The 25,484-nt window shown below is 40.4% G+C and overlaps 1 protein-coding gene across 1 annotated transcript in view; it reads left to right on the forward strand.

Moving 5' to 3' along the window:
• Positions 1–25,484, forward strand: part of iqsec3a (IQ motif and Sec7 domain ArfGEF 3a) — a 32,764-nt gene that overhangs the window by 487 nt on the left and 6,793 nt on the right. Inside the window, exons 1-10 of the mRNA XM_063218127.1 lie at positions 1–43; positions 2,375–2,455; positions 11,301–11,586; positions 11,680–11,844; positions 18,792–20,035; positions 20,504–20,665; positions 21,617–21,739; positions 22,621–22,787; positions 23,266–23,405; positions 24,194–24,319. The exon at positions 1–43 is cut by the window's left edge and continues 487 nt beyond it. Of these exons, the coding sequence (XP_063074197.1) occupies positions 1–43; positions 2,375–2,455; positions 11,301–11,586; positions 11,680–11,844; positions 18,792–20,035; positions 20,504–20,665; positions 21,617–21,739; positions 22,621–22,787; positions 23,266–23,405; positions 24,194–24,319 (2,537 nt within the window). The remainder of the gene's footprint in view (positions 44–2,374; positions 2,456–11,300; positions 11,587–11,679; positions 11,845–18,791; positions 20,036–20,503; positions 20,666–21,616; positions 21,740–22,620; positions 22,788–23,265; positions 23,406–24,193; positions 24,320–25,484) is intronic.

Consider the following 25,484-nt stretch of genomic DNA (forward strand, 5'->3'; position numbering starts at 1 on the left):
CATCTACCCTTGGTCGCTCTCTGGGGCTCGCCACAACATCTGAGTGAGTAATGTACCTAACTGTCTGAATGACTTTCAGGTCTCCGGCCTTGGATTTTTTATCTCCAAATAGGCCTATTTTCAAAATATTTACCTACCGCTGATGTTTTGTTAGACTAAAAAGAATGCACATATGAGGCTGAACAACGAATGCTGATTTGAAACTAAGCAACTAGGCCTTCTCTGGTATCATTGGCCTAAGCACAATTTGATTTTGGGCCCCCCATCACCCACTCCTCGGCATCAGCAGGATTGAACTATAGGTTTACTGGCCTTGGTATGAGCACTGAAAATGCAGAATAGGCAATAGCCTACAAAAGGAAGCTTTGTGAGTTTATCATATCTTAACTAGACATGCGGAACCATGTACAGTTGTGCTCCTATAGAAGATTGACTCTATAATGGGAGTTAATTGTCTTTCAAATAGGCCCCTATGACTGTTGTTGGGCACAGACACACCAACAGAATCAAACAGCACATGCACAGCACACAACTCCCCTCACATACAATAAAATAATAAAAATAAACAAAAACAAAAATACCAAAAGCATTAACATTAGTCAACATCAGTCTGTAAGAAAACTAAGGCATTACAGTCAGAAAACTGAAATGTAGCTGGTGTTTTATCGAGGACCTATTCAAGGATGGAGGCAAGAACAGAGACGAGAGAGGAGAGTGTAGTACAGTTGTGTAGCACTTTTTGCATATCCTTCAGTATCACAGGTACTTTTTTGAATGGACAGACAAAGCATGCCCCCATCTGCAGGTATGATTGTTAATTTGCAACACATCTTGGGGCAGTTGCAACTCTACAAAAATGCACTAGAATAAATGCACACATACAGTAGTTATTCTAAAACTTCACCGGTAGTGTAAATACATATGCATTGAAACAATTTAATAAATCTGCTATACAACTATATTATAACTATAAAGCTACTACATTCATATGCATATATTTTGGGGCTTTTCACCATTTTATTATTAGGATAGTACAGTGAAGAGTGGGACAGGAAATACAGTAAGTAGGAGAGAGAGACAGGGGAGGTTTGGGAAATGACTTGGGGCCGGAACCGAAGCCGGGTCCCCGCCCCGGCCTAACAGTACAGTGCCCTACCGCTTGAGCCATGGCTGGTCCAACTATAAAACTAAACGATATATAAACTAAACTTGTGCATATCCCAGTGGAAGTGCACATGCACATAACAGTAACAGACTTGAGAAGGCTGGAGTGCAGATAGGACAGTTTTCAGTGCACAGTACATCGAAATGAGCAGATTAACTGATTCGATATGATGCAATTATAACAGTTTATGTATACAGTAGCATTGGCATCAGTGGTGCAAATATGACAGTCTCCGATTCTCAGACTAACAAAAGACCTGACTTGAATTCAAGTGGAAGCATTAATGGTGGAGGTGACCGTGTCAGTTATTGAGCTATCACAGTGTCATTACATAGATGGAAAGGTTTGATTCTCCTGTTTGAAATTATATGCATAACACAACCATCAATGTAGGGTTTGACAGGAGCAGACATACAATTTTTCATGCTTGGCACTCATAGGGCTCATGGGTGGGGAGGGGAGGGGGGTTCTGGGCTGTACAGTATCTCGGCCGTGGTGTAAATCAGTGTAGAACTGCAAATGTTGTTTATTATAAACATAGTTCTGGAGGAAGTCTGAGAGTGATTGACAGCTGTCATTACCAGCTCCCACCTTCATTCTGATTTAAATCTTTCACCAATCCCTCTTTCACCTGTCATGTGCAAAGGCTACCCGAATTGGAGGTGCCATGCCAGCGATTTTGCAAAAGCATGTGAGTTCATCAGCGCAAATGTAACCCGTATCACTATGCAGTCCGTCCCTCTCGGGCCCGCAAACTCGCCACCACTTCAATGGGAGTCACAGCACGATACCGCTGGACTAAAGGACCGGTCCAATAGCCCAGTACTACCAATATTGTATGAGGCTTCGGGAGGGAGGTTTACTAACGTTCCACACCAACTCTGCTAGTTCACCTCCGTTACACAAACTTGAACTGAGTATGGTGACAGCCTTAGGAAAGAAGCTGTCTTTGAATCTGTTGTGCTATCTTATGTTGATATTATGTTATGATTTGTAGTGTTTTAAAAAGTATCTGGTGCCAACTGTATGTTAACTCTTTCATGTAAATGTGTAATATGATACATGCATACGTAATTACATGCATACATACGTACATACTTACATACGTACGTATGAGTTTACATTTGTGTGTGCGTGCATACATTCAGTAAATACATAGGCATATATAGTACATACATATAGTACTAATGTCCTAATCTTTACTTACAGGAATCAGACTGTTCTGCACCAGTTCTGCTGCCCTGCCCCTGATGCTGTCGAGGCTGATTGTCAGTCCAGTCCAGTTCCCAGGTAAGATTTAATATCCACCGTAGTTACATGATTTCCACATTGTTAAAACACTAACAGTGACTATCACACTATCTTGCAAAACCGTTGAGTTTTTCTAAACCAAAGCCAAAGACAATGCACACACACACACGCACAGGCACACGCATACGGACACTTTGCAAATGATAAAACACAACACTTGTAGGCACATGTCACTGCTTTACACACTTCCTGAATGATCAATAGACTTGTGAAAAACACCAGACACATTTATGGATACTATTTACACAATTGTACCATCTGTCTGGCAGCACTGTTGCACAGTCAAATTCTTTGCATCTGAGCACCACAAATAAGCAACAAAACAAGGTTGGCTTTTCTGTTTGAAATACAATTTGGAGAGAGGGAAGAGTAAAACGTTGTAAAACTTACTCGCACTGGAGGTCAAGGAGGAAGATTTTGAGCTCAACAACCACTAGGAGGACAAGGAGAGGTAGCGGAAGATGATAGAGTAAGGATAAGAAAAGTAAGAAATGAAATAGAAGAGCTTGGTTGCAAAATGACACATCCATTTTGGAACATTTTGAGAAATTTGATTCATTTTTGTATTGGGCATTGCATTGCAAAATGCATTTTATATATCTTTAAAAAATATGTTTTCAACCATGGAGGAGGATTGGGTAGAGCTTGTTAATCAATGCCCCTCACCAACCAGGCAGGTCTGGTAATGCTTGGGCTGCAAGCCTGATGTCCTAACCACTTACCGCACCGCACATTGGCAACCTAATTTGTTTTCCCAATGCATGAAGAAATCTGTTCATTCTTTTTAATAGCATTGCAAGAGGAAAGGGAATGACATGTGAGTGTTTACTCAAGCCAATAGTTAATGCAATTAGATAATTAAGCCTTTTTTGTGAGACCCGAGCCGGCAGCCTCAATGACAGCGAGTCTTCCCCCCCCAAAAATATTTATTTTCTACAAAAAATGACTGGTCAGGAAATGCTTCTAAACCAAAATGTACAAAATCAACTAAACATTCCTAGGCTTAGAAGAGGTTAAATAAGAGCTCAAACACAAAACTAAAGCACCAAATCAAACTGAACTGAAGTGAAAAGTGTTTCCCCCTCACTGTGAGAACATTTATTCAGGCTGACCAAACCAAAGAGACAAACAGAGAAAAACACACCCAGGCTACTATTTATATTAACATGTCAAGGTCAACGTCCAAACCAAAAAGACATAAGACCGTCAAAAAGACAAAGTGCAAGTAAAAAATACCAAGCCAAGCTATGTAAAGTCAAAATACATACAATTATTCCACAAAACTTCATGTCTCACCATCTGAAGTCACACCAGATTCATGTCATCTCTCCTCAGAACCGAGGTAAATTTAAAGGAATCCAATAAAAGATACAGATAATCCCAGGTAAAGAAACACCTAAGACTACAATGTTTGAAACCCATGAAAACATGTCATGGGATACTTTGGTTTTTCAGTATAGATAGATAGCATACTGCCCTACAATTTAAGAACGCAGTAACTCTGAAAACTGCAAACTGAGAAAAAAGGCTTCAAAGTTTCCTATATGGCGTGACAACTGTGTTGTCGGTAAAGTGGTGGTGACACTTCCTGGTAATGCTTTTTTAGGATAGAAATTAAATGCACACAAAAAAACTCCCGAAAAACAACATTTATGTGTCTAAAATAGAGTTACTGCGTTCTTGGCTGGTATTACTGCCACAAAATGGAGTTACTGCAGGAGTTACTGCGTTCTTGGCTAGTATGTCTACTCCCAAACCAATTCCCATTGGAAAGTGCAGCAGTAACTCAACAACACCGCAGTAACTTTTTTGGGGTAATTTTTGCACTTTCAAAATGATTTTTCTCTAAAACGGGACGGTGTTGGACCACCATTTTTTGACACAAGACAAATTCGGTACCGAGAGTCCATTTCCGAAATATTTTTTTTTTCCGACCATTTTGAGTTACTGCGTTCTTGTTTTGCACGGCAGTATAGATGTGCTAATAGTGTGTGTACACTATTATAGAGGTGTTGGAAACTAGATATTGTAAGGTGTAATGATAGCTAGGGTTGGGGCTGATCTATCTGTGAATAGCAAAAAGAAAATATGAATAACAAAATGCAAAAATTACTTATATACATTTTGGAACATTTTGGGAAAATTACATTTTTTATCCTGGGCATTGCATTGCTTTGCATTGCCAAATGCATGTTTAATAGCTTTAAAAAGTATATTCTCAAAATATATTTGAATGGCAAGAATTCATACATACAGTAACTGAAAGGACTGAACAGTCATTTACAATACTAAAATGCAAAAGTCAAAAAATGGTGTTTAAGTCATTTAGCAACGACACTCTTCATATACTTAGTGTTGGGAAATAAGAGTGCATTGGTGTTCTGACAGCTGTTTCAATCTGATGCTGCCCCACAATGTTTATTGTAATGAATGGCTTTCCGTATGTGTGCCCCCTTTGAGGGAAGCTGAGGGAAGCTGTGTAGAGCTTGCATGTGAAATATCAAATTTAAGTAGAAACTGAATTTTGGCCTGAATAAGTTAGTACCACTTGCATTTAGCAGAGTTTAAGATACTTACTCATTGAGTTTAAGATACTTACTCATTAACAGCCCCAGTGAAACAATCCTCCAAAGACGCAAGTACCCCTACTGGCTGAGAGACCACCACTGGCCATCTAATGGCACAAATACACCAGACACGACTGGAGCGATTCCGGCAATAGAAGTAATCGACTTTGTATTGAATAGCTGGCGACTGAAGAGACAAAAGCGATTTGGGCGATGACAGGCGATTTCAGCAACTTAAGCGACAGTTTGTAGTTGGACTTAAGCAAATATTATGCAAATGAGCTATGATGCGGTTCGGCGACAGCCATCCGCCGCCAATTGGAATGTCAAAAGAAGTCTGCTTTTAACCACTTCTTATGCAGGCACATCAAGGCAAGGGTAGCTGGCACTGAGATGGAGCAGCTTGTCCTGCCAAGAGGACAAGGACGCTCAAGTGTCTCCATGATGACTATGGACACAGCGGTGTAGAAATGAATAAACATCTCTTCAAGGATCACATCTACTGGTTCAAGATGCCAGTTGAGATGGACTTGTGTCAGCATACTGTTGAACCTCTACCAGGCATCCATTCAGAGACTGCTGATTTACTGTATCACTGTTAGCTGGTGGTATGGATCGGCACTGCCCTCATGATCCGATTCGATCACGATTCGGGAGGTAGCGATTCAATTCGTTTCGATTCTATCCGATCCGATCCAATTCTACAATGCATTGCAATGCATTACATTTCTACTGAAAGCAAAGCAAATGTTTAACCCCTTAGCGCAGCACCTATGTTATAACCTTACTGTCACCAAAATTGTAATGTCTATGTCTTAATCTGTTACTTAAGGCTCTCGGCACTGTCATAGCAATGTTGTTATGATGTAGTTGAGTATGTTCAACAAATAGTGAATAGGCCAGCCGGCGACCCCATCTGCACTAAGAGGCTACTCAGTCATGATGAGGCAATACAAGTAGTCAGATACTGAGCAACAATTTATTGCCTGTTTTCTGTATCAGTCTGTATCAGTCTTGCAATGTTTTGAAGTGCTTTTATTTAATTTAACATTCATTTGCTCCCGAAATATCCATGGAAGTAATTGAAACTCAAATAAATTGCCGGATCGATTCTGGAACTTGCCGGATCGATTCTGGATCGTTCATGCCCCGCATCGATTCGGATCGCCGAATCGATCATTGTTGACACCGCTAATGTTAGCTTGTTCAGGCCGTCAGAGAACCATGCTGGTGCCTATTCCCGGATCTAATCTCATACTGGATGACGTGTTCATGCTGAAAATGGCAGCATTCACTATAACACTTTGTCTGCGATGCAAGCCAAACAACCTTAGGTTTTACTTAAGATATTAAACATGACGAGAATGTAGACATCAGCAGGTTCATCTGGTTAACAGGCAGAACAGTACAGAGCCTGGTATTAATGCGGGTGGTTTGCAGGTAAGCACTTTGGTTCCGAACATAACTGGTGCAGGAATGGGGCCCCAGCACCATTCCGGCCGGCCTGAAAACAGTATGTGTGGTATGACAGTTGCACCACAGCGGAAATGAAGAGACTCCAAATGATGGACCATTGGCTGCCCTCCCATGTCCCTGATGACCATCTACACCTCCTGCTACCTCCACAGAGCCAAGGACATCGTCAAGGACAGCTCTCGTCCTGGCTTTGAACAACATCAAGGACAGCTCCCACCCTGGCTTTGAACAATTCAACCTGTTGCCCTCATGAAGGCACAAGAGGTGCAACAGAGCCAAGACAAACAGAGTGATGCGTTTTCCCCAAAAGTCATCACTACCTTGGGGTGCGTTCCTTAAACAAATACACACCTAACCACTTTGTACCACCTGCTGTACTATGTAGAATCAAACTACATAACAAACCTTGAATGATTGCTTCTTGACTCCTAATACTACACCTGAACCGAAAGCACTCACATCAACATTTTAAACGACAATGAAATGGTAAATTACTTTTTTCTCTTTTCTGCCTCCTTGTTACATGACTTGGCATTGACCGAATGAAAATGAAGGACACAGTAGTGTATATGAAAGTCAGAGTATTCATGCACTTTGTATGGAGTAAAACATTAGGGTGCCCAAACCATCCCACAAATGTCCCCTGAGGGTCACCTGAATTTCCATTGGGGTTTAACCGAATATCCTTTGTCATCAACAAATTTGTCTTGCGTTCAGGAGCCATAGAACAAACAGGTAAACATACAGACTAGCACAGCAATAGGCTACATAGAGACAAGTAAGCCTATGAAAACAAACAGTTGCCTGTGTAGATTGAAATAAAATACTGGCAATAAAAAGCCTATATACACTGTCTTATATATACCTGTATATATGCATGCCTTACAGTAAAGTCCCTTTATCTGAATTTTACATATTTAACAGTTGATTGCTTCTAGGCACAACAAATGTTACGGCTCTATCTGTTTTAAAACTTCAGTCTTGAGGGGAGGGGGGGAATATTCAGAGGGGTCATATTCAATAGGGGGTTGGATGGATCATCTAATATTAGTGTAAGCATTTAATATAGTGTAAGCATTTAATGTAGGCTTACTGTATATCATTCTAATAACAGTGTAAACATCAGAAATCTTCCTGATAGTTTTCACTTCTATTCTGATCTTAAAATCACTGCATCACATTTGCAGCTACACAGCTTCACCTTTGAAGCTTCCTTTAAAAAATAAAGCCTGTGTTGTGCTATTGAGTATCTTGCAAGAGTTTTTGCTTTCCATGCGAGATTAGTGTCTATAATTGAATCTAGGTACTTGTACTCTTGTACTGTCTCAAAATCATTTCCATTCACATAAAGTGGTTCAAATGGGTGCATTCAAACATTCAAAATTAAGATTTCATTGCACCACATATAGAACTGGTCTATCCCTTGTCTGTAGCAGTTTCATCACCCATTAAGAAACCCACTATTGTAGTATCATCAGCAAACTTAAGACACACAGTCATTTATGTACAGTAATAGTGGTGATAAGACGCTCCCCTGAGGAACACCCGTATTTATGCTAATGGGAGATGATTAGGGATGCACCGATACCACTCATTATACTCGTACTCATACTCGTCAAGCACTTGCCGATACCAGGAACGATACTGCTATTACACAAAACAAATCTTGCCACGTTCTGTGGACTTGAAAGCAGCATGGAAAAAAGTGCCACCTCATACATTTACTAACATTTAAATCTACATGGAAATGGACAATAAAAATATCACAGGTGGAAAAAAACAAATTTATTTTCATTGTATTTTGTTGGTAAAAAGGTATCGGTATCGGTACTTGGTATCGGCAAGTACACACATTAATGTACTCGTACTTGTATCGGTTTTCAAAAAAGTGGTATCGGTGCATCCCTAAAGATGATGGTCCATTACTTGCTCTAAGACAGTCAAAAAAGACGAGGCGCACACAAGGCTTGCAAGTTCAAAATGTGTATTGTGGCCGACAAATTACAAAAGAAGTCATTGGCATTTCGGACATAGTCCATTGTCAATGTCTCCAGTAGGAGAATCAGGAATCATGCGTGTTTTGTTTTGTTTTGTTTTGTGAAGCCAACATTGCTGTAAGGCAGCAGAGCCATATGTCATACTCACTATCTAATGTTGCCGTCATGGACTCGGGAGCTCTCGAGACAGCTGACGACACTCATGACGAGACAGCCGAGTTCTGGGCTGTGGTGCATGAACGACACAGATGCCGGAACAATCAGGAATCATGCATGTTTTGTTTTGGTTCTCTTTTGTTTTTTTCATTAACCCACATCCACAACATATCATTTTAGCTTAAGTTGGCTAAATTAAACAGTCAGAGACCAGCATTACTGACATGTGCATCTGCAATTGAATGACATTTAGGTGTTGTTGATAGTGATTACAAGATGATTTTTCAGTATTTGTGATACTGTTTGCCAGTTGCATGCATGGGCGCCATATTAATGATGGGTGTGTTGTCACACAAAACGTCAGCTCGGGAACTTGTGGTTATATACTTCCGCCTGAGATCAACCTAGAGAAATCTCGACCTGACATTGCGTCACCAAATATTCACGCACACTTTTCCAGAGTTTAAAGGGGCTCCAGGTAGGATTAAAAGTTTAATTAATCACGTTCCCGTCTTTCTTAAGTCTTAATTAAGTGAACGATGGCTCTAGTGATCACTTCAACAGTCCGCTGTCAGAAAACCCCACTTGCAAGTTTTGGCAGCACGGTCCGAGGGAGTATCATTTGAAAACATCGCTTTACATACGGTATTCAGATTTGTATCAACTGCTGGCTTTCCAGGATGAAAAACAGTATCACCGCGAGCTTATTTGAACAGCATTTTTTCATTTCGGGGTAGATTTTTTTTAATATATATATATTAGGGGCTTTTATGCCTTTATTTGATAGGACAGTCTGAGATGGTGACAGGAAGCGAGTGGGACAGAGAGAAGGGGTGGGATCGGGACATGACTCGAACCGGGGTCCCCGTGGGCATGCAAGCCCATATGTGGGGGGCTTAGCGCGCTGCGCCACAGCGTCCCCCATTTCGGAGTAGATTTTGAGATATGCATGCCACGGGCAGCGCGCAAATCATCCTACCTAGTGCCTCTTTAAGGTCGGGTTTCTTGGGATTCTCGACTATTTGAACGTGCCGTAAGTTCCTATCCTCATCTTAATGTAAGGATGGTGATGTTTGGAACTGTGTAAAAGCTTTAAAATGTGGTGTTTTGCGATATGCCCTCATCAAACATATAGCACGGCTAATGTGGCTATCGTAGCTAACGTGGTATGGTATGTTATGGCATGGCATGGCATGGTATGGCAAGATTGGGAAGCACTGCTTTAAATGGAAAGTGAAACCACATCAAGTAGAACTATAAGACTTAGACTCAGACTCAGACAAGAATTCATTAAATCCATCGGGCAATAAAACACACAATGACATGTTGATATTTGTCGATCTGTTTATACATACCTATACAACATATTAAAATCACAACATGGCATCATGACAAGTAAAAAGATGACAGGCCGATTTTAACCAGCTATATCACGTGTGTACAATGCTTTTGCAAGTTAACGCATAGCTCCACAGATCATTCCAAGGCCATGTGAGAGCATTGTTCTGGCTGCAGAGTTTTACAAATAGATCGCCAAACATAACACGCTTTACAAAACAAAGTAAACAATTGCCTCAATGTAAGGCAGGATAGGCCAGTAGCTCTATCTAGGCTACTCTTCTCTAAACTACTGCACAACTTTGCTCCGAGCCATGATTTTTGAGTTTGCGACGGGGGGCATGGTGCCATTTTGGCTCACGTGACGCCGCACACAATTTGTGCACGTGAAGTATGCACAGACTGACACAAACTCTGAATCTGCCTTAAGGCATGGTCTTGGTCAGGGCGCAGCTGAGCATTTTCGTGTTAAGCAAAAGAAATTCGCAGTGGCAACAGAAAGTCGCAGACACGGTGGGAAAACTGTGCAAACCTGTGCATTTGAGGACCACTTAACTTCCACTTAACTTAGCTTACTTAATAGCGTAGCACCTCAACGTTTACTCTTTTTAATTTCTTTGGTAGTAAAATGTTAGAAAACAGGTTTTCCAAATCAACCTTTTTTGTTATGCATAATTTGTATAAATTAGAAATGTATCTATTAAAATGTTTACTACATTTTTGGCAAACCTATTGCAATGATCAGCTGTTGTCTAATATTAGGAAGTTGGTCTTGGGATTACAAGGTCACATATTCATTTCCCACACATGTGGGAAAATGGTGGGTGGTCTGTATGCAGCATAACGAATGCCTGAAATGCCTTTGATCAATGCACCTAATGGCTCAAGAGACTCTATCCCATTGTAGGAGCAGTCACGACTCATACGTTTAGGACACATAGATCAAAATCTGCTGCAGATGTGTTATAATCTGCTGCAGTATGTATTCTGGATCACAACGTCTAGTTGGACAGAAGTGGTTGAATATTTTATTTCCTAAATAGTTATAAGAAATTGTAGTATTTAAGCAATTACTTCTCAATAAATACCTCTTTATGTGCAGGGATATTTTTAAAGATAAGTTCAACCGGCAGATAACAATGCAGTCAGATTGAAACTTGAAGGCTGTGTGGGAAAATTACTTTTTTGCGCCCATCAAAGAGGGGTGACACCATCCTTCTTTGCCCTTTCCGAGTTCAGAGGCAAAAAAATATGGTTTTGACACTCTGCATTTTCTCGTCCTTTCTGCAGTGAGACTGAGGCTGAGGCTGAGGCTCTGCACACTGAAGGTGCTGAGAGAGAGGCAGCCAGCTCTGCTGCTGTGCTAGATGATGGAGACTCTGACCAGGCACAGCAGGATGTGTCGAGAACTGTAACTGAAACAGGAGAGGGAGGTGAAGGAGATGATGAACATGAGGATGATACTGAGGGTGAAGAACAGCATCAGTCGGATCAGACTGCTGCTGCTCCTGCTGCTGCCCACGATGAGCTGATAGGGCGTAATGTGGAGGAGGAGGTGACGCAGGAGGAATGTGAGGTAACAGTGAACGTGGAGGAGGAGGATGAGAAGGAGGAGAAGGAGAAGGAGAAGGAGAAGGAGAAGGAGAAAGAGGAGCTGCCGCCACGTCAGCTGGAAAATGAAGAGGAAGGGGAAGTAGCCTGTTGGGGACCGGGGAGAAGAGCGAGTCTCCACCACACAGCCTCTCCTATACGAGTTCGGAGGAACAGCAGCTGCTCGCACGCCCAGTCGTCTGTGGCTGACTATGAACTGTCTCTTGACCTCAAAAACAAGCAGGTAGGGATGCTGGGATCTGTAAAAAAAACCTCATTGTTTTGTCTTTGAGTCAGATCATTTGTGTGTGCAGAGCCAGCTCGTCAAACAGAGTTTAACGGGGGACAGTAATGTCACCAACTGTCCATATCTAGGGTTTGTTTTTTACTACTTATGTAAACTATTATTTCGGGATTTGGAATCTTGCCAAACATAACTCAGTCTCTCATGTGTGGTGAAATTTGCGTTAATTAAAGATAATAACAAAAATGTGTACTAAATCCCACTTCATCTAAAACTAGGATTATATTTAAAATCAGCAAGACTACAAGGAAATTGAACTGAAAGTTCGGTTGTTGTTTCATAGCTGCAGTATTTGTCCATATTAACCATGATTAAACATGATTGAATCTCTGGCCGAGTCATTAAGAGACACTGCAGTGCATTCAGAAAGTCAGATGTGCGCACAATAGCAGCACAGGTGCTGGACCAAACAGAAGATAACTGAAAGGAAATGATAAAGGTCCGCAACACTGTTCTAAGCACCCAAACAAAGTTTAATGGCACAACGATTTGGACGCTCAGTCCTTTATCAAAGTGCAACTTTGATGAAGGACTGACAATCTGAAACATTGTGCCGTTTGGGAGCATAAAACAGTGTTGCAGACCTTTGTCATTTCCTTTCAGACTGAAGAAAATGCAAGAAAATATGGTTGCATATGTTGTGATCATCTGAGAAAATACATGAAGAAAACTGACACCGTCGGGTTATTTGAACTTGACCCATGCCTAACACTGATCCCTTAAATGGCGTTTATGTATGAACGAAGTTCAGGAGGAGTATGACAAAATTTGTTGCGCACCTGTAACATCCGCCATGCCACTTGCTCCTTTGTGTACCTGTCTGTTTTGACCCTTTAATGCCCACCTCTCATGCTCCTTTGACCCTTTAATGCCCACCTGCTGTTTCTGCGCTTGCCTGTCAATGTTTGAAGAGGTTTCCGAGCTCAGTCAGACTCGCTTCCCTGCTCTCCCCTCCTCCTCCCCGCTTGCCTCCCGCTTTCACCATTTACGTGAACATCTCATCGTTAGCATTCATTTGTTCCCCACTACCAGTTCTATTCCTGTTTTTTCTCCCCCTACTCAAAATTTCTTGGTCCATGGTCTGATCAAATCTCACTGACACTTCAGTACCACGGACAGCGACTTTGCCCAATACGTCATTCACTAAACTAGATCCCACGTCAGCGACCGTAGCGGGATATTCGCGCTGCACTAGCGTCTCGGTGATTTTGGTCCCTCTGGACCTTGAGTAGCACTTCCTGATCTGTTCTGCCACTAGCAGCTCTTCTCTGAAATCAATACATCAAAGAAGCGAGGCAAATGTATGCATACATTATTCCAATACATTTCGGAACCAGATATTGCATTCATAGCAGTATTTGGCATTCTTACACTCTGGGATCCATTACCGCATTACATTAAGCTAACTTGCTGGAATACATGAGCAGACTTACAGAGGGAAGATGTCTCTTCCTACATGTTTTAGCAATATAGTAAGATAACTACCCACAAATAACAGCACAATGTTGTCTTAATGAACTGTTTGACGTGATTTTTCATGTCACACACACTTGAGTTTTTGGGTCACTTTCTGATCAGAAACGAATGTGGCAGGCCTAATCCCTTGAGCACGGGCTTTTACTTCCTAGTTATTTGTAGTCTAGGTATACTATATTTTGCATCCAAAACTACTTGTTAGGAGAGAAATCCCTACTCCTCCACATCATTCAATCTTCAATTGATCTATTTAAATTGGATAATGGCCAAATGGTCGCCATGCTAATTTGCGTAGAGATGAACAGAACTTGTTGACATACCGCAGCTCTGAGTCCGATCCGCAATCCGCACATGCTTTGTGAGGATGGCCTTTTTAAATTAATTGAATTTGTTCAATTCAATAAACATTTGCACTTCCCCAAGTCCCGTTTTCAAACCCTCTAACATGTTCAATTTTCTTTCTGTGTTGGACAAGGGATAAATGTGTTTGTGTTTGAGCCCTGTTGTTTAGCCTAGTGTCGGCATTGTTATGCACAGTTGCATCAGTTCAAGAATGAAAGGAGACATAATATTATTCAGAGATCATAAATTCCTATAAATCTATACTGTCATTGGAGCACACACCACACATAAACTAATATAACAAGTTACCTTTTGGGTTGCATTTGGGTATCAATCCAGGAGATCTACTACATAATCTCACTAGAGTAGGCCTAGGGTAGACTGAGTACAGTTGAGTACAGGGTACAGTTGAGACAAACCAAATATCGCAGGGTAACAACGTAACTCTGATCTAATTTTTGCTGTGGACATGCGCATCGATATCCTCTTAGATCATGGGAAATTTGAAACCAGCACAGAACACAGATCCAAAGATATTGGGAAAATGCTGTTTTCGACAGGTCAGATTTACTTCACCATGGTCCTTTAACAATGAATATCTAATGACCAGTAGTTATCCTCTTGATATAAGTTACATGATTGCAAGCCATGATATGTGCTCTAAAAGCAGACATATTTCCTGACATCATAACAGTTAAAACCATTTTAAAATCTTTATCAATGTGTGATCTGGCCAGAAGGGGACAGTTTAGACGCTAGCCTGTAGTGCTAATTTCACTATGTAAAACCAATATAAAGATGCTAACGGGTACAGTTGAGTACAGTATTTTGCGATCGGCCATGCTATTAGCTCCCATGGCTATTACCTCCCATTGATTAGAATGGTGTCTCAACTGAACTCTGCTATGTCTCAACTGTACCCCACCGTTTTTTAGTCAGGGTACAGTTGGGACAAAAGTGCACCTTTTTCATTTAATTAATTACATAAACATGATATAATTCCGTGATTATATATTTGCCCACATCCTGAAAATATGTTCTGTCCAAAACAACATTCGGTAACACTTCCAAATAAGGGGCCATAATTAACAGTAAAGTAGCTACAACCTAATACTTAAGTAAGGGTTAATAATCATTACTTAATGCCACATTAGACACATATTAATTGTTATTAATGCATATGTTGAACATTAGTAAGCAGTTACTTAACTATTAGATAACTATTACCTTGTGTTACAAGTTAATAGCATATTACTATTTAACTAATAGATAAGTAAGGGCACAGTTTATAGTTAAGTAGCTATCTGGTCATACTTAACTAAGGACCAAAATTAACACTTACTTAATAATATATAATACATCATCAATAATACATAAATATTGGGTTTTGGGACCCTTATATTAGAGTTGGCTGAGGATAACTAATGGTTAATTAATAGATAGATATTGGTGTTTGGGACCCTTATATTAGAGTTGGCTCCCTATAACTAATGGTTAATTAATCGATAGATATTGGTGTTTGGGACCCTTATAATAGAGTTGGCTGAGCATACCTAATAGTTAAGTAATTAATCTACTGTGACATCTAGTTTTCACTCGTTCAAAGCACTGTAATAGTGGCTACAGGAGCCATTATATAGCAAGGATTGGATGTACACTTCTCAATGATGGTGGGGTGATGAGATGTAATTTTTTCATGTACCACTTATTAGTTTTAATGGTAAAAACCCTACAATAAATGCAGAACATTATGAAGAGTAATAGTTTTGAAGCGAAACTAAACCATTCCTTTGTGATAATTAGGTTAATGTTTGAGAATATTAGATCCAAGAAGAGCAGTGCATGATGGGTACGCAATCTACAGACAACAATATTTCGGTATTATTTAATCATTAGATATGCCTTGCTTTTGTATTAAGTAAGTGTTAATTAAGGTCCTTAGTTAAGTATGACCTAATAGCTACTTAACTATTAACTGTACCCTTACTTATCTATTAGTTAAATAATTATATGCTATGAACTTGAGACACATGGTAAGGGGCCATATATATAAGGGGCCATCATTATCAGCAAATTAGCTATAACCTAATACTTTAGTAAGGGTTAATAATCACTACTTAATGCCACATTAGACACATGTAAATTGTTATTAATTCCCATGTTAAACATTAGTAAGCCGTTACTTAACTATTAGATAACTATTACCATGTGTCTCAAGTTCATAGCATATAATTATTTAACTAATAGATAAGTAAGGGTACAGTTAATAGTTAAGTAGCTATTAGGTCATACTTAACTAAGGACCTTAATTAACACTTACTTAATACAAAAGCAAGGCATATCTAATGATTAAATAATACTGAAATATTGTTGTCTGTAGATTGCGTACCCATCATACACTGCACTTCTTGGAGCTAATATTCTCAAACATTAACTTAATTATCACAAAGGAATGGTTTAGTTTCGCTTCAAAACTATTACTCTTCATAATGTTCTGCATTTATTGTAGGGTTTTTACCATTAAAATTAATAAGTGGTACATGGAAAAAATACATCTCATCACCCCACCATCATTGAGAAGTGTACGTCCAATCTTTGCTATATAATGGCTCCTGTTGCCACTATTACAGTAATTTGAATGAGTGAAAACTAGATGTCACAGTAGATTAATTACTTAACTATTAGGTATGCTCAGCCAACTCTATTATAAGGGTCCCAAACACCAATATCTATCGATTAATTAACCATTAGTTATCCGCAGCCAACTCTAATATAAGGGTCCCAAACACCAATATCTATCTATTAATTAACCATTAATTATCCTCAGCCAACTCTAATATAAGGGTCCCAAAACCCAATATTTATGTATTAATTAACCATTAGTTATGCCTTACTTTTGTATTAAGTAAGTGTTCATTTTGGTCCTTAGTTAAGTATGACCTGATAGCTACTTAACTATTAACTGTGCCCTTACTTATCTATTAGTTAAATAATAATATGCTATTAACTTGTAACACAAGGTAATAGTTATCTAATAGTTAAGTAACTGCTTACTAATGCATTAATAACAATTATTATATGGTTGTGACGTCATCGGTCGAATGCTCCATTCATTTCAACGGGGCTCCCCAACGTTCGCACGTCTGTTATTTTTCGATAACGGACGGGTTGGTCTATAACAGACCGCTGTCAATGGCAACAAGACTTTTCACTGCTAAAGCGACTTTAAACAAGACTCTAATCAGCTGCTGTGATAGACAACACCTGTTGTCCTGGCTACCTAGCTGTTGCCTAGCGGTGTTCCACAACGGCACTGTTTTGTTTTGCGCAGCAACAATCTTTTGACTTAACATTAAATAGGCCTAAAGAAATGTCCCCGCCATGTGTGAATCATTTAAGTATATCCATATAATCCGCTCCGCGTCGGGGTCTAAAGATTCTCTCTGTCGTGCTGCTATTCCACGGTAGCGACCTTCTCGCCGAACGTTAACCCTTACTTAATATGTGTCTAATGTGGCATTAAGTAATGATTATTAACTCTTACTTAAGTATTAGGTTGTAGCTACTTTACTGTTAATTATGGCCCCTTATTTGGAAGTGTTACCCAACATTCTTTTAGGACCTTTTAATAGTCTAATTTCTGTGTAGAAGGGAAGAAAAATAAAAGTGTAGGCCTACCCAACTGTACTCAGTCTACCTTACTTCTGTTTGGCGTCAGTGCCTCAATGGTAGCCTACTCAGCTGAGACTCTCTGCTACTTCCATGTGTGGTTTAAATGTCAATGTGTTGATGTCAGTTTGTTTTACAAAGCACTTTAGAAACAAAAGCAGTTGACCAATATTCTGTACAAAATAAGTAGAAAACAATGAAATCAAAAATAGCAACGAAAAAACAAAAAAAAATTACAGAACTAAACTTAAATGAACCAAAAATGAGCTAAACCTAACTAACTTAACCTAATACTAAATCATTTAATATACTGAAAGTTTAGAAAGAAGGCAACCTACCAACCAAGAATGGAAAGGCTGAGTAGAGAGTAAATTATTCCTTTAGACCGTCTCTGACCAACCGACTTCCTGTACACCGGTTGTCACAACTCTGAATTCCATGGCTCTGAATTAATACCAACTCCATACCGGAGCAAGGTGAGGAGGACATTGCAGGATGCTCTATCGTGTAAAAAGCAGTAGTGAGGTTTAGAAGGAAAAGTGTTACAGACTTTGCAGAATTTAACGCCTGATTGAAGCAACTTCAGAATTTGTGTGTGAAGTTGATTTAAAACCACTTTTCCCCTTAGATAGGAAATGGTGTTTGTAGAAATGTCAAGGTTTGACTATTTAAAGGTGCACTGTGTAATATGTTTAGTAGTTTATTTCCAGAATTCATGCTGAATTCAGAATTCACAAATGATACCTTTTTCATGTGCATACTTCCACCCTCAAATTCTAAGTATTCCTTATGACTTGGAAAATTGCATTTTTCATACATGAAAAGGAGGATATTCTCCATGTCCGCCATTTAAAATTTCCAGAAATAGATTTTTTTTTTGCAGCAAAACCTCTTGTTCTTTGGTCATACTAGTAAATATTAGTTTATTACTTGTACATTGTACTTGTACTTGTATTTGTACAGATCACATTTGGAAAGTCAACACATTTTCAATGAGCAGCATAGTTGCAATACCTACTCCAGCTACAATCCTACATAGCGTACCTGGGATAATGGTAGGTCCCAGGTGCATCAAAACCACTCAAATTGTACAGATTACTATTAAATTCTGACTAGTTTACTGACTCCACACATTCACAGTGGCACATACAGAAAACCGCATGCACCAACACAACATTTTTTTCACTCTTGATTGTTTGGAGAAGGTGTCCTTGTCTTTGGGTGACAAAATGTCACATATTTTAGACATCTGAGGTGTGAGGGTCCATCATCACCACTTGTGTCTTCATTTGTATTTTTCCATTCTTGTATTCGTGGTTGTTTTTTGTGTGTTTCCATGTTGAAGAAGTTCATATGTTAAAGTAGCTTCTCACACACTTTTCACACTACTCTCTCAACAGATCGAAATGCTAGAGCACAAGTATGGAGGCCACCTCATCTCTCGCCGTGCCGCCTGCAAGATCCAGACGGCCTTCCGCCAGTACCAGCTCAGCAAGAACTTTGAGAAGATCCGCAACTCGCTGCTTGAGAGCCGCCTGCCACGCCGCATCTCACTGCGCAAGGTGCGCGTGCAGAACCCAGAGGGCTTCTCAGCTGAGCGGGCGCTGGCAGAGGGATGTGGACTGGCAGGCATTCCCTTGGCACGCTCCCCGTCACTACCGGCCACTGTTGGAGGCAATCTCACAGACTTGGAGGATACCTTCAACGAACAAGTGCAGTCTCTTGCCAAGTCCATTGATGATGCACTCAGTAATTGGAGCCTAAAGACTATATGTTCTTTACAGGACGGTAGCACATACCAGTTTAGCAGCGAGAGCTTCAGTGCTGCAAGAAAACACCCGTGTGTCCTGGAAGAGGGAGACATGTTGAATTCGACTACGCTGCAAGGTCATATAACAACACAGGTAGAGAACTATGAGAACATGTCTCGAAACACCAGCAAGTTGATGATGGCTTTTCGGGATGTAACAGTGCAGATTGATAGCCAAAATATCCACGTGTCGTCCTCTGTCGTGGAGTCCTCTACCTCTGTGTCAGTGGGAAGCTTTGTCCAGCTGGGAGATGAAGTGGAAAGCCAACGAGATGCTCAAACCCTAGCCAAAGAAAAAGAGAAGAGCGTGGCAGCAGCAGAACAACAGCACCAGCCCCCCATTACAAAGCAAGACTCTGGGGAGGATAAAGATGAGGATTTTCCCGCACCTCCGACATCCTTCGAGGAAGATCAGCTACAGGAGGAGGAGGTAGTGGAGGAGGAGGAGGAGCCACCCACACCATTTCTCCCACCCCCAGAAACAGTGGAGGACTCGGAGAAGGCATTTACAACAAAGAGCACAAACTCCACACATCCTTCTGAAGCACCACCAGAAAGTGTGGCTAGAAACACATCTCCAGAATTACAGGTGCTAACGTCCAAGCACAGCGAATTGGAGGTCACGGACAACAGCTCTGAACGCATGAGCAGCAGCAGCACATCCAACTCTGCCAACTCTGCCTCCGAGGGCTCATCTAAAGATCCTCTACAGACGATGATCCTAAGCCTGCCACGGTACCAGTGTGAGAACCCAGTGAGCTGTAAGTCCCCCACCCTCTCCACAGACATCATGCGGAAACGGCTCTATCGCATCGGTCTCAATCTCTTCAACATGTGAGTAGATAGAAACACTGCAAAACATTGCAGCCAGTTAAACGTGAAAAAGTAAGTTGCCCTGCTGCCTCAAGTTTGTAAGTTAACTCAACTTGAGAAAGCCTCCCCACAGGCCTACACTGTTAAACATTGCAAGCCAGTGAAACACAAAAAGGTAAGTTGCCCTGCTGCCTTAAGTTTCGAGGCTTTCTCAAGTTGAGTTAACTTACAAACTTAAGGCAACAGGGCAACTTACCTTTTTACATTTCACTGGCTTAAATGTTTTACAGTGTAGGCTTGTTGGGAATTCAGAAAACTTTCAATTGCTTTTTGCTTGATTGTGGGCTGAGCTTACAAACTAATGTTGTGAAAATTAATCATATTCAGAAATATCACACATGTGCAGAAACATCACACTTCACCTGAGTGTACTGAACCAAATGGTTTGAACGGCTCAAGACGATGACTTTTTGTGTCCTCCCACTGCAGCAATCCAGATAAAGGCCTGCAGTTCCTCATCTCTCGTGGATTCATTCCTGACACTCCCATTGGTGTGGCTCATTTCCTTCTCCAGAGAAAGGGGCTGAGCCGGCAGATGATTGGAGAATTTCTTGGCAACAGTAAAAAACCCTTCAACCGGGATGTACTTGAGTAAGTGTCTGAATTATCCTTTTTACATGTGGGCAGACATGACCAGAATAAAAAAAGAGAGTGGTAAAATGTCATCTGCATCCATAGTAGGAACCTGGCACATGATGGGAAATGGGCTAACGTCTTTATGTTATCTTCCATCTGAGCACTACTGTACACGTCATGGGCAGTCATGGGTGAGCGGTTAGGGCGTCAGACTTGCATCCCAGAGGTTGCCGGTTCGACTCCCGACCCGCCAGGTTGGTGGGGGGAGTAATCAACCAGTGCTCTCCCCCATCCTCCTCCATGACTGAGGTACCCTGAGCATGGTACCGTCCCACCGCACTGCTCCCCATGGGGCGCCACTGAGGGCTACCCCCTTGCACGGGTGAGGCATAAATGCAATTTCGTTGTGTGCAGTGTGCAGTGTTCACTTGTGTGCTGTGTCACAATGACAATGAGAGTTGGAGTTTCCCAATGGGCTTTCACGTCTACACTGACGGCATGTTTTGTTTGTACAGCAACAGACATCTCTTGCACAAAAGGTAGAACAATGGCAGGGGAGCCAAATATTCTATTTTCATTTTTTGATTTGTGGCATTCCTGTGTTTTGTTTGTTGCCAGTTTTGACTTTGTACTGGTGTTTCGATGACTTTCCTTTTTTTAACTTTGGAAACATTTTAACACATAAATACAATAAATTAAGTAGTGTAGGTGACTAGTAATTCATGCAACTGTGGACTAGGGACTCTTGGCCCAGAAGATTCCATAGAGCTGGCACAAATTGTTCTGGATATATTTCTGTCTGAACATGGTCAAACTGTAAAAAACAGGTTCAATGATTGTGTGACTGGTATCTAAGATAATTGACTTTGTTTAGATTTTACCCCTTTTGAAGTTATTTTGGGGCTTTGGCTCATTTGATGTGGAATGAAATCAAATCAAATACATGTAGTATGTGTTTGTCTGTAGCTGTGTTGTAGATGAGATGGACTTTTCCGGGATGGAGTTGGATGAAGCGCTGAGGAAATTCCAGGCCCACATTCGAGTCCAAGGAGAGGCACAGAAGGTGGAGCGACTGATAGAGGCCTTTAGGTAGGACTGGTGCCTCTTTTGTGTTGTTGTTGTGGTCTTACAATGAACAGGGCTTTACCAACTCCCCAGGCAAAAGTATTTTTACCGCTAGTTGAGTTGGTCTAGTTTACTAAGCTAGTTTTAAAAGTAACCTGTCAATTTTAGAGCCATCTGTTCACCAATGGGTGTGCTTCTCTTGAAAATTTCCAGACTGTCCTCATTAAGAAATGATAAAAGCAAGATGGAATCTTACTAATCTTGGAATCTGACTAAGTCTAAGTACACAAGTAAAACAGCAAGTAAATCTTTTTTCTTTTTTTTTTTTACTATTTTCTGGGGCCTTCCGGCCTTTATTATTACAGGACAGTGGAGAACAGACAGGAAATGATTGGGAGAGAGAGATGGGGGAGGGCCGGGAAATGACCCCGGTCGGACTCGAAACGGGGTCCCCGTGAGCATGCAAGCCCAAATGTGGGGGGCTTAGCGCGCTGCACCATAACACCCCAAACAGCAAGTAAATCTGACCTGAGATTAGTTAATGCGAGTGGGATCCATATAATATCCTCCTGACTACCAGCAGTTCATTTTTGTCCTCTCTAGAGGACCTTTGTAAACCGCAATATCTTACACTGTAAATTGGCAAATCCATATTTACTGTGATTTTGCCAAGAATAACTTAACGAGTAATTCAAATGTCGTGTAATGCCTTACATTTTAAATACAATAATATTGTTATGTAAGGGATTACTTTGTAAAGGCAGTAACATGTTATCAATAATGCATTACAGTTTTTGAGTAAGTTGCCCAACACTGCATACTTAGGCCTATAAATCTGTGTATGTCCAATTTAGTTTGAAAATGTGTAACATTTGTGTCTTACTATCAAATATCGTCTTTCTCAGCCAACGCTACTGTATGTGCAATCCAGATGTGGTGCAGCAGTTCCACAATCCAGACACCATCTTCATCCTAGCGTTTGCAGTCATTCTCCTCAACACAGACATGTACAGCCCTAACATTAAACCAGACCGCAAGATGATGCTAGAGGACTTCATACGAAACTTGAGAGGTAAAGTGAGGAATAGAGTAGAGTAACTTTATTGATCTCCAGGGGGAAATTAAGGTTTCAAGTGTGTTGTTACATGATATGCGTGTTGTCTGTTTTGCATGTAGCGTCTGTTTTTAGAACAAGTTTTTATTAGATTTTATACACATTGTATTTGGTGAAATAACACCACAGGCTATATATTTTTCGGGATAATGCAAGAGTGTGATTACTGTTGACTTACAAACAGATAACAGCTTAATTCACATGTTTAAAGGGGTCACTCTTCCTCCACTAATGTGTTGTCAAATGGTTAAAACAGTTCATCAGTATGTTCGTATTTTACATCTTGACACATTGAGCACTTTTTTCTATATTGTTAATATATGTGTAATGATGGGTGTATTGTCTTGTGTATTATGTATCAATGTATGTATGCTAATGGACACCTTGATTTCCCTCGGTATTCATAAATGATACTCTACTCTCTACTCTCTACAAGGTGTGGATGATGGTGCTGACATACCTCGGGACATGGTGGTCGGTATATATGAACGTATTCAGCAGAGGGAACTTCGCTCCAATGAGGACCATGTCACCTACGTCAGCAAAGTGGAACAAAGCATTGCTGGAATGAAGACTGTGAGTAAATTGTATGGCCTCAAAAGTTGGACTTAGGTCCACGTTTAGTAGTAGAGTAGAGTAACATGCATTGATCCCGGAGGAAATGTAGCATACATACATACAGAATACAGAAGACATATACAGTACATTATTGCACAATATAGTAGGTATAGCACACACGTACATACATTTACGGTAGTCACAGGCGGATCGCGCGCGCGCACACACACACACACGCACACACGCACACACGAACACACGAACACACGCACACACACACACACGCACACACACGAGTTGTTCATCACATGCGCCATAGCTGAGTGGTACACTGCCCTACAAAGCAAAAAGGCAGTAACTGCACAGAGCTCCAAACTGAGTAAAATGACTTTAAAATGATACTGCAATCCAGTCTTAGTAGTTTTGGAGACATTATTGACATGCAGCAGTTTTGTTACTTTATATTACCACCTTTTATGCAGATTAATCAATTTATTTAAATTAATGTTTTGATATATATGTCATTGAAGTCATAGTAACTCATTTTTGACAACAGCGCAGTTACTGCCTTTTTGCTTTGTAGGGCAGTACAGATCAGCCAAATAGTGCAAAAAGTGAAACACTCTCTAAAGTATCAAAGAGTGTCCACAATTGTCGACTGTGCATGCATGGTCCAGAGAAGAAGAGCCAAAGTCAAGTGTCCATAGAAAGAGACTGTGCTTTTTGAGGTCAGTCAAATTAGAGTGCTTCAGAATACATAGCATATGTCATTCCTGCACATATTGTACAAACTATTGTCATTTCAGGTGCTCTCAGTACCCCACAGACGACTTGTATGCTGCAGTCGACTATTTGAAGTGGCTGATGTGAACAAATCGCAAAAACAGGCTGCGCATCAGAGAGAGGTCTTCCTTTTCAATGACCTGATTGTGGTGAGATACAAGGATGATTTTGATATAATACCATGTCACCATTCCAAACAAAAGATTAATCACTGTTTCATATCGATGCACTTATGAATGGTAACAATAACAACAGTAGTGATGTTCAGTGTTGGGTATCATTACTTTTGAAAGTAGTTAGTTACATTACTACAAAAAAAACATAATGGGATCACTGTATCAACGCATTGCAATTCCAAGTCAATAATTCTGTGATATCAGCTAGACCATTTTGAAGCAACACTCATTGTGAATCCATTCTGCATAATGTTGTGAACAATTCATAAACAATGGGTAGAAATAAGAGGAAATAACCAAAACATGCCCCAAATTGCAGTTCAATGTTTGCAGTCTGATATATCCATTATCCCTCCATTCTCGGCCAGTTCCAGTCAATCTGGTGGCCTAGGCCTGCCCCCTTTCCCTCTTTCCTTGTCCTTGTACAAACCCCAACTCCGGTGAAGTTGGGACGTTTGGTAAACAGTGAATAAAATCAAAATGCTATCATTTTCAAAACATTCAATCTATTCATTAGATGGAGAATAGTGAAAAGACAACATATTAAGTGTTAAAACCGAGAAAAAATATTGTTTTGGGGGACATATGTACTCATTTCTAATTTGATAAATCCAACACGTCTCAAATAAGTTGGGACGGGGATCAGTGAAATTTAGTAAACGTCCAAATAAGATAAAACAACAAAGAAGAACATTTCAAAATGAATTGTACTGACGGACAATATAGGTGTCCAGGTATAAGATCATCACAGAGAGGCTGAGTCACTCAGAATTAAAGATGCAAAGGGAATAATTACCATAGTTATTACATACATTTTTGAATTCCCTTTGATTTACCATGATTGAGTGTATATAAGACATATTTTTGTTACTAAAATCATTGTATAGGTTCATGACATCATGAAATATATATTGGCTGTAGTCTCACTCTAGCACTCCAGGAATTAGAGCTATTGAAAATTGACCATATTAAGAATGCTTAATGCGTGCAAATGATACAGGGGTGTAACATTCTCCTAAGCACCTGAGCTCACTTGAAATAGACCCAGAAGAAGTCCTTTGCTTACAGAAGTCAGCAGAAGTTGTAGAAGTCCATTCTTTTTGACAATAATAGAGCATTGCACATCCTGTGCTACAGT

The sequence above is a fragment of the Engraulis encrasicolus genome, chromosome 15 (genome assembly GCF_034702125.1).
Source record: "Engraulis encrasicolus isolate BLACKSEA-1 chromosome 15, IST_EnEncr_1.0, whole genome shotgun sequence".
Classification (NCBI taxonomy): Eukaryota; Metazoa; Chordata; class Actinopteri; order Clupeiformes; family Engraulidae; genus Engraulis; species Engraulis encrasicolus.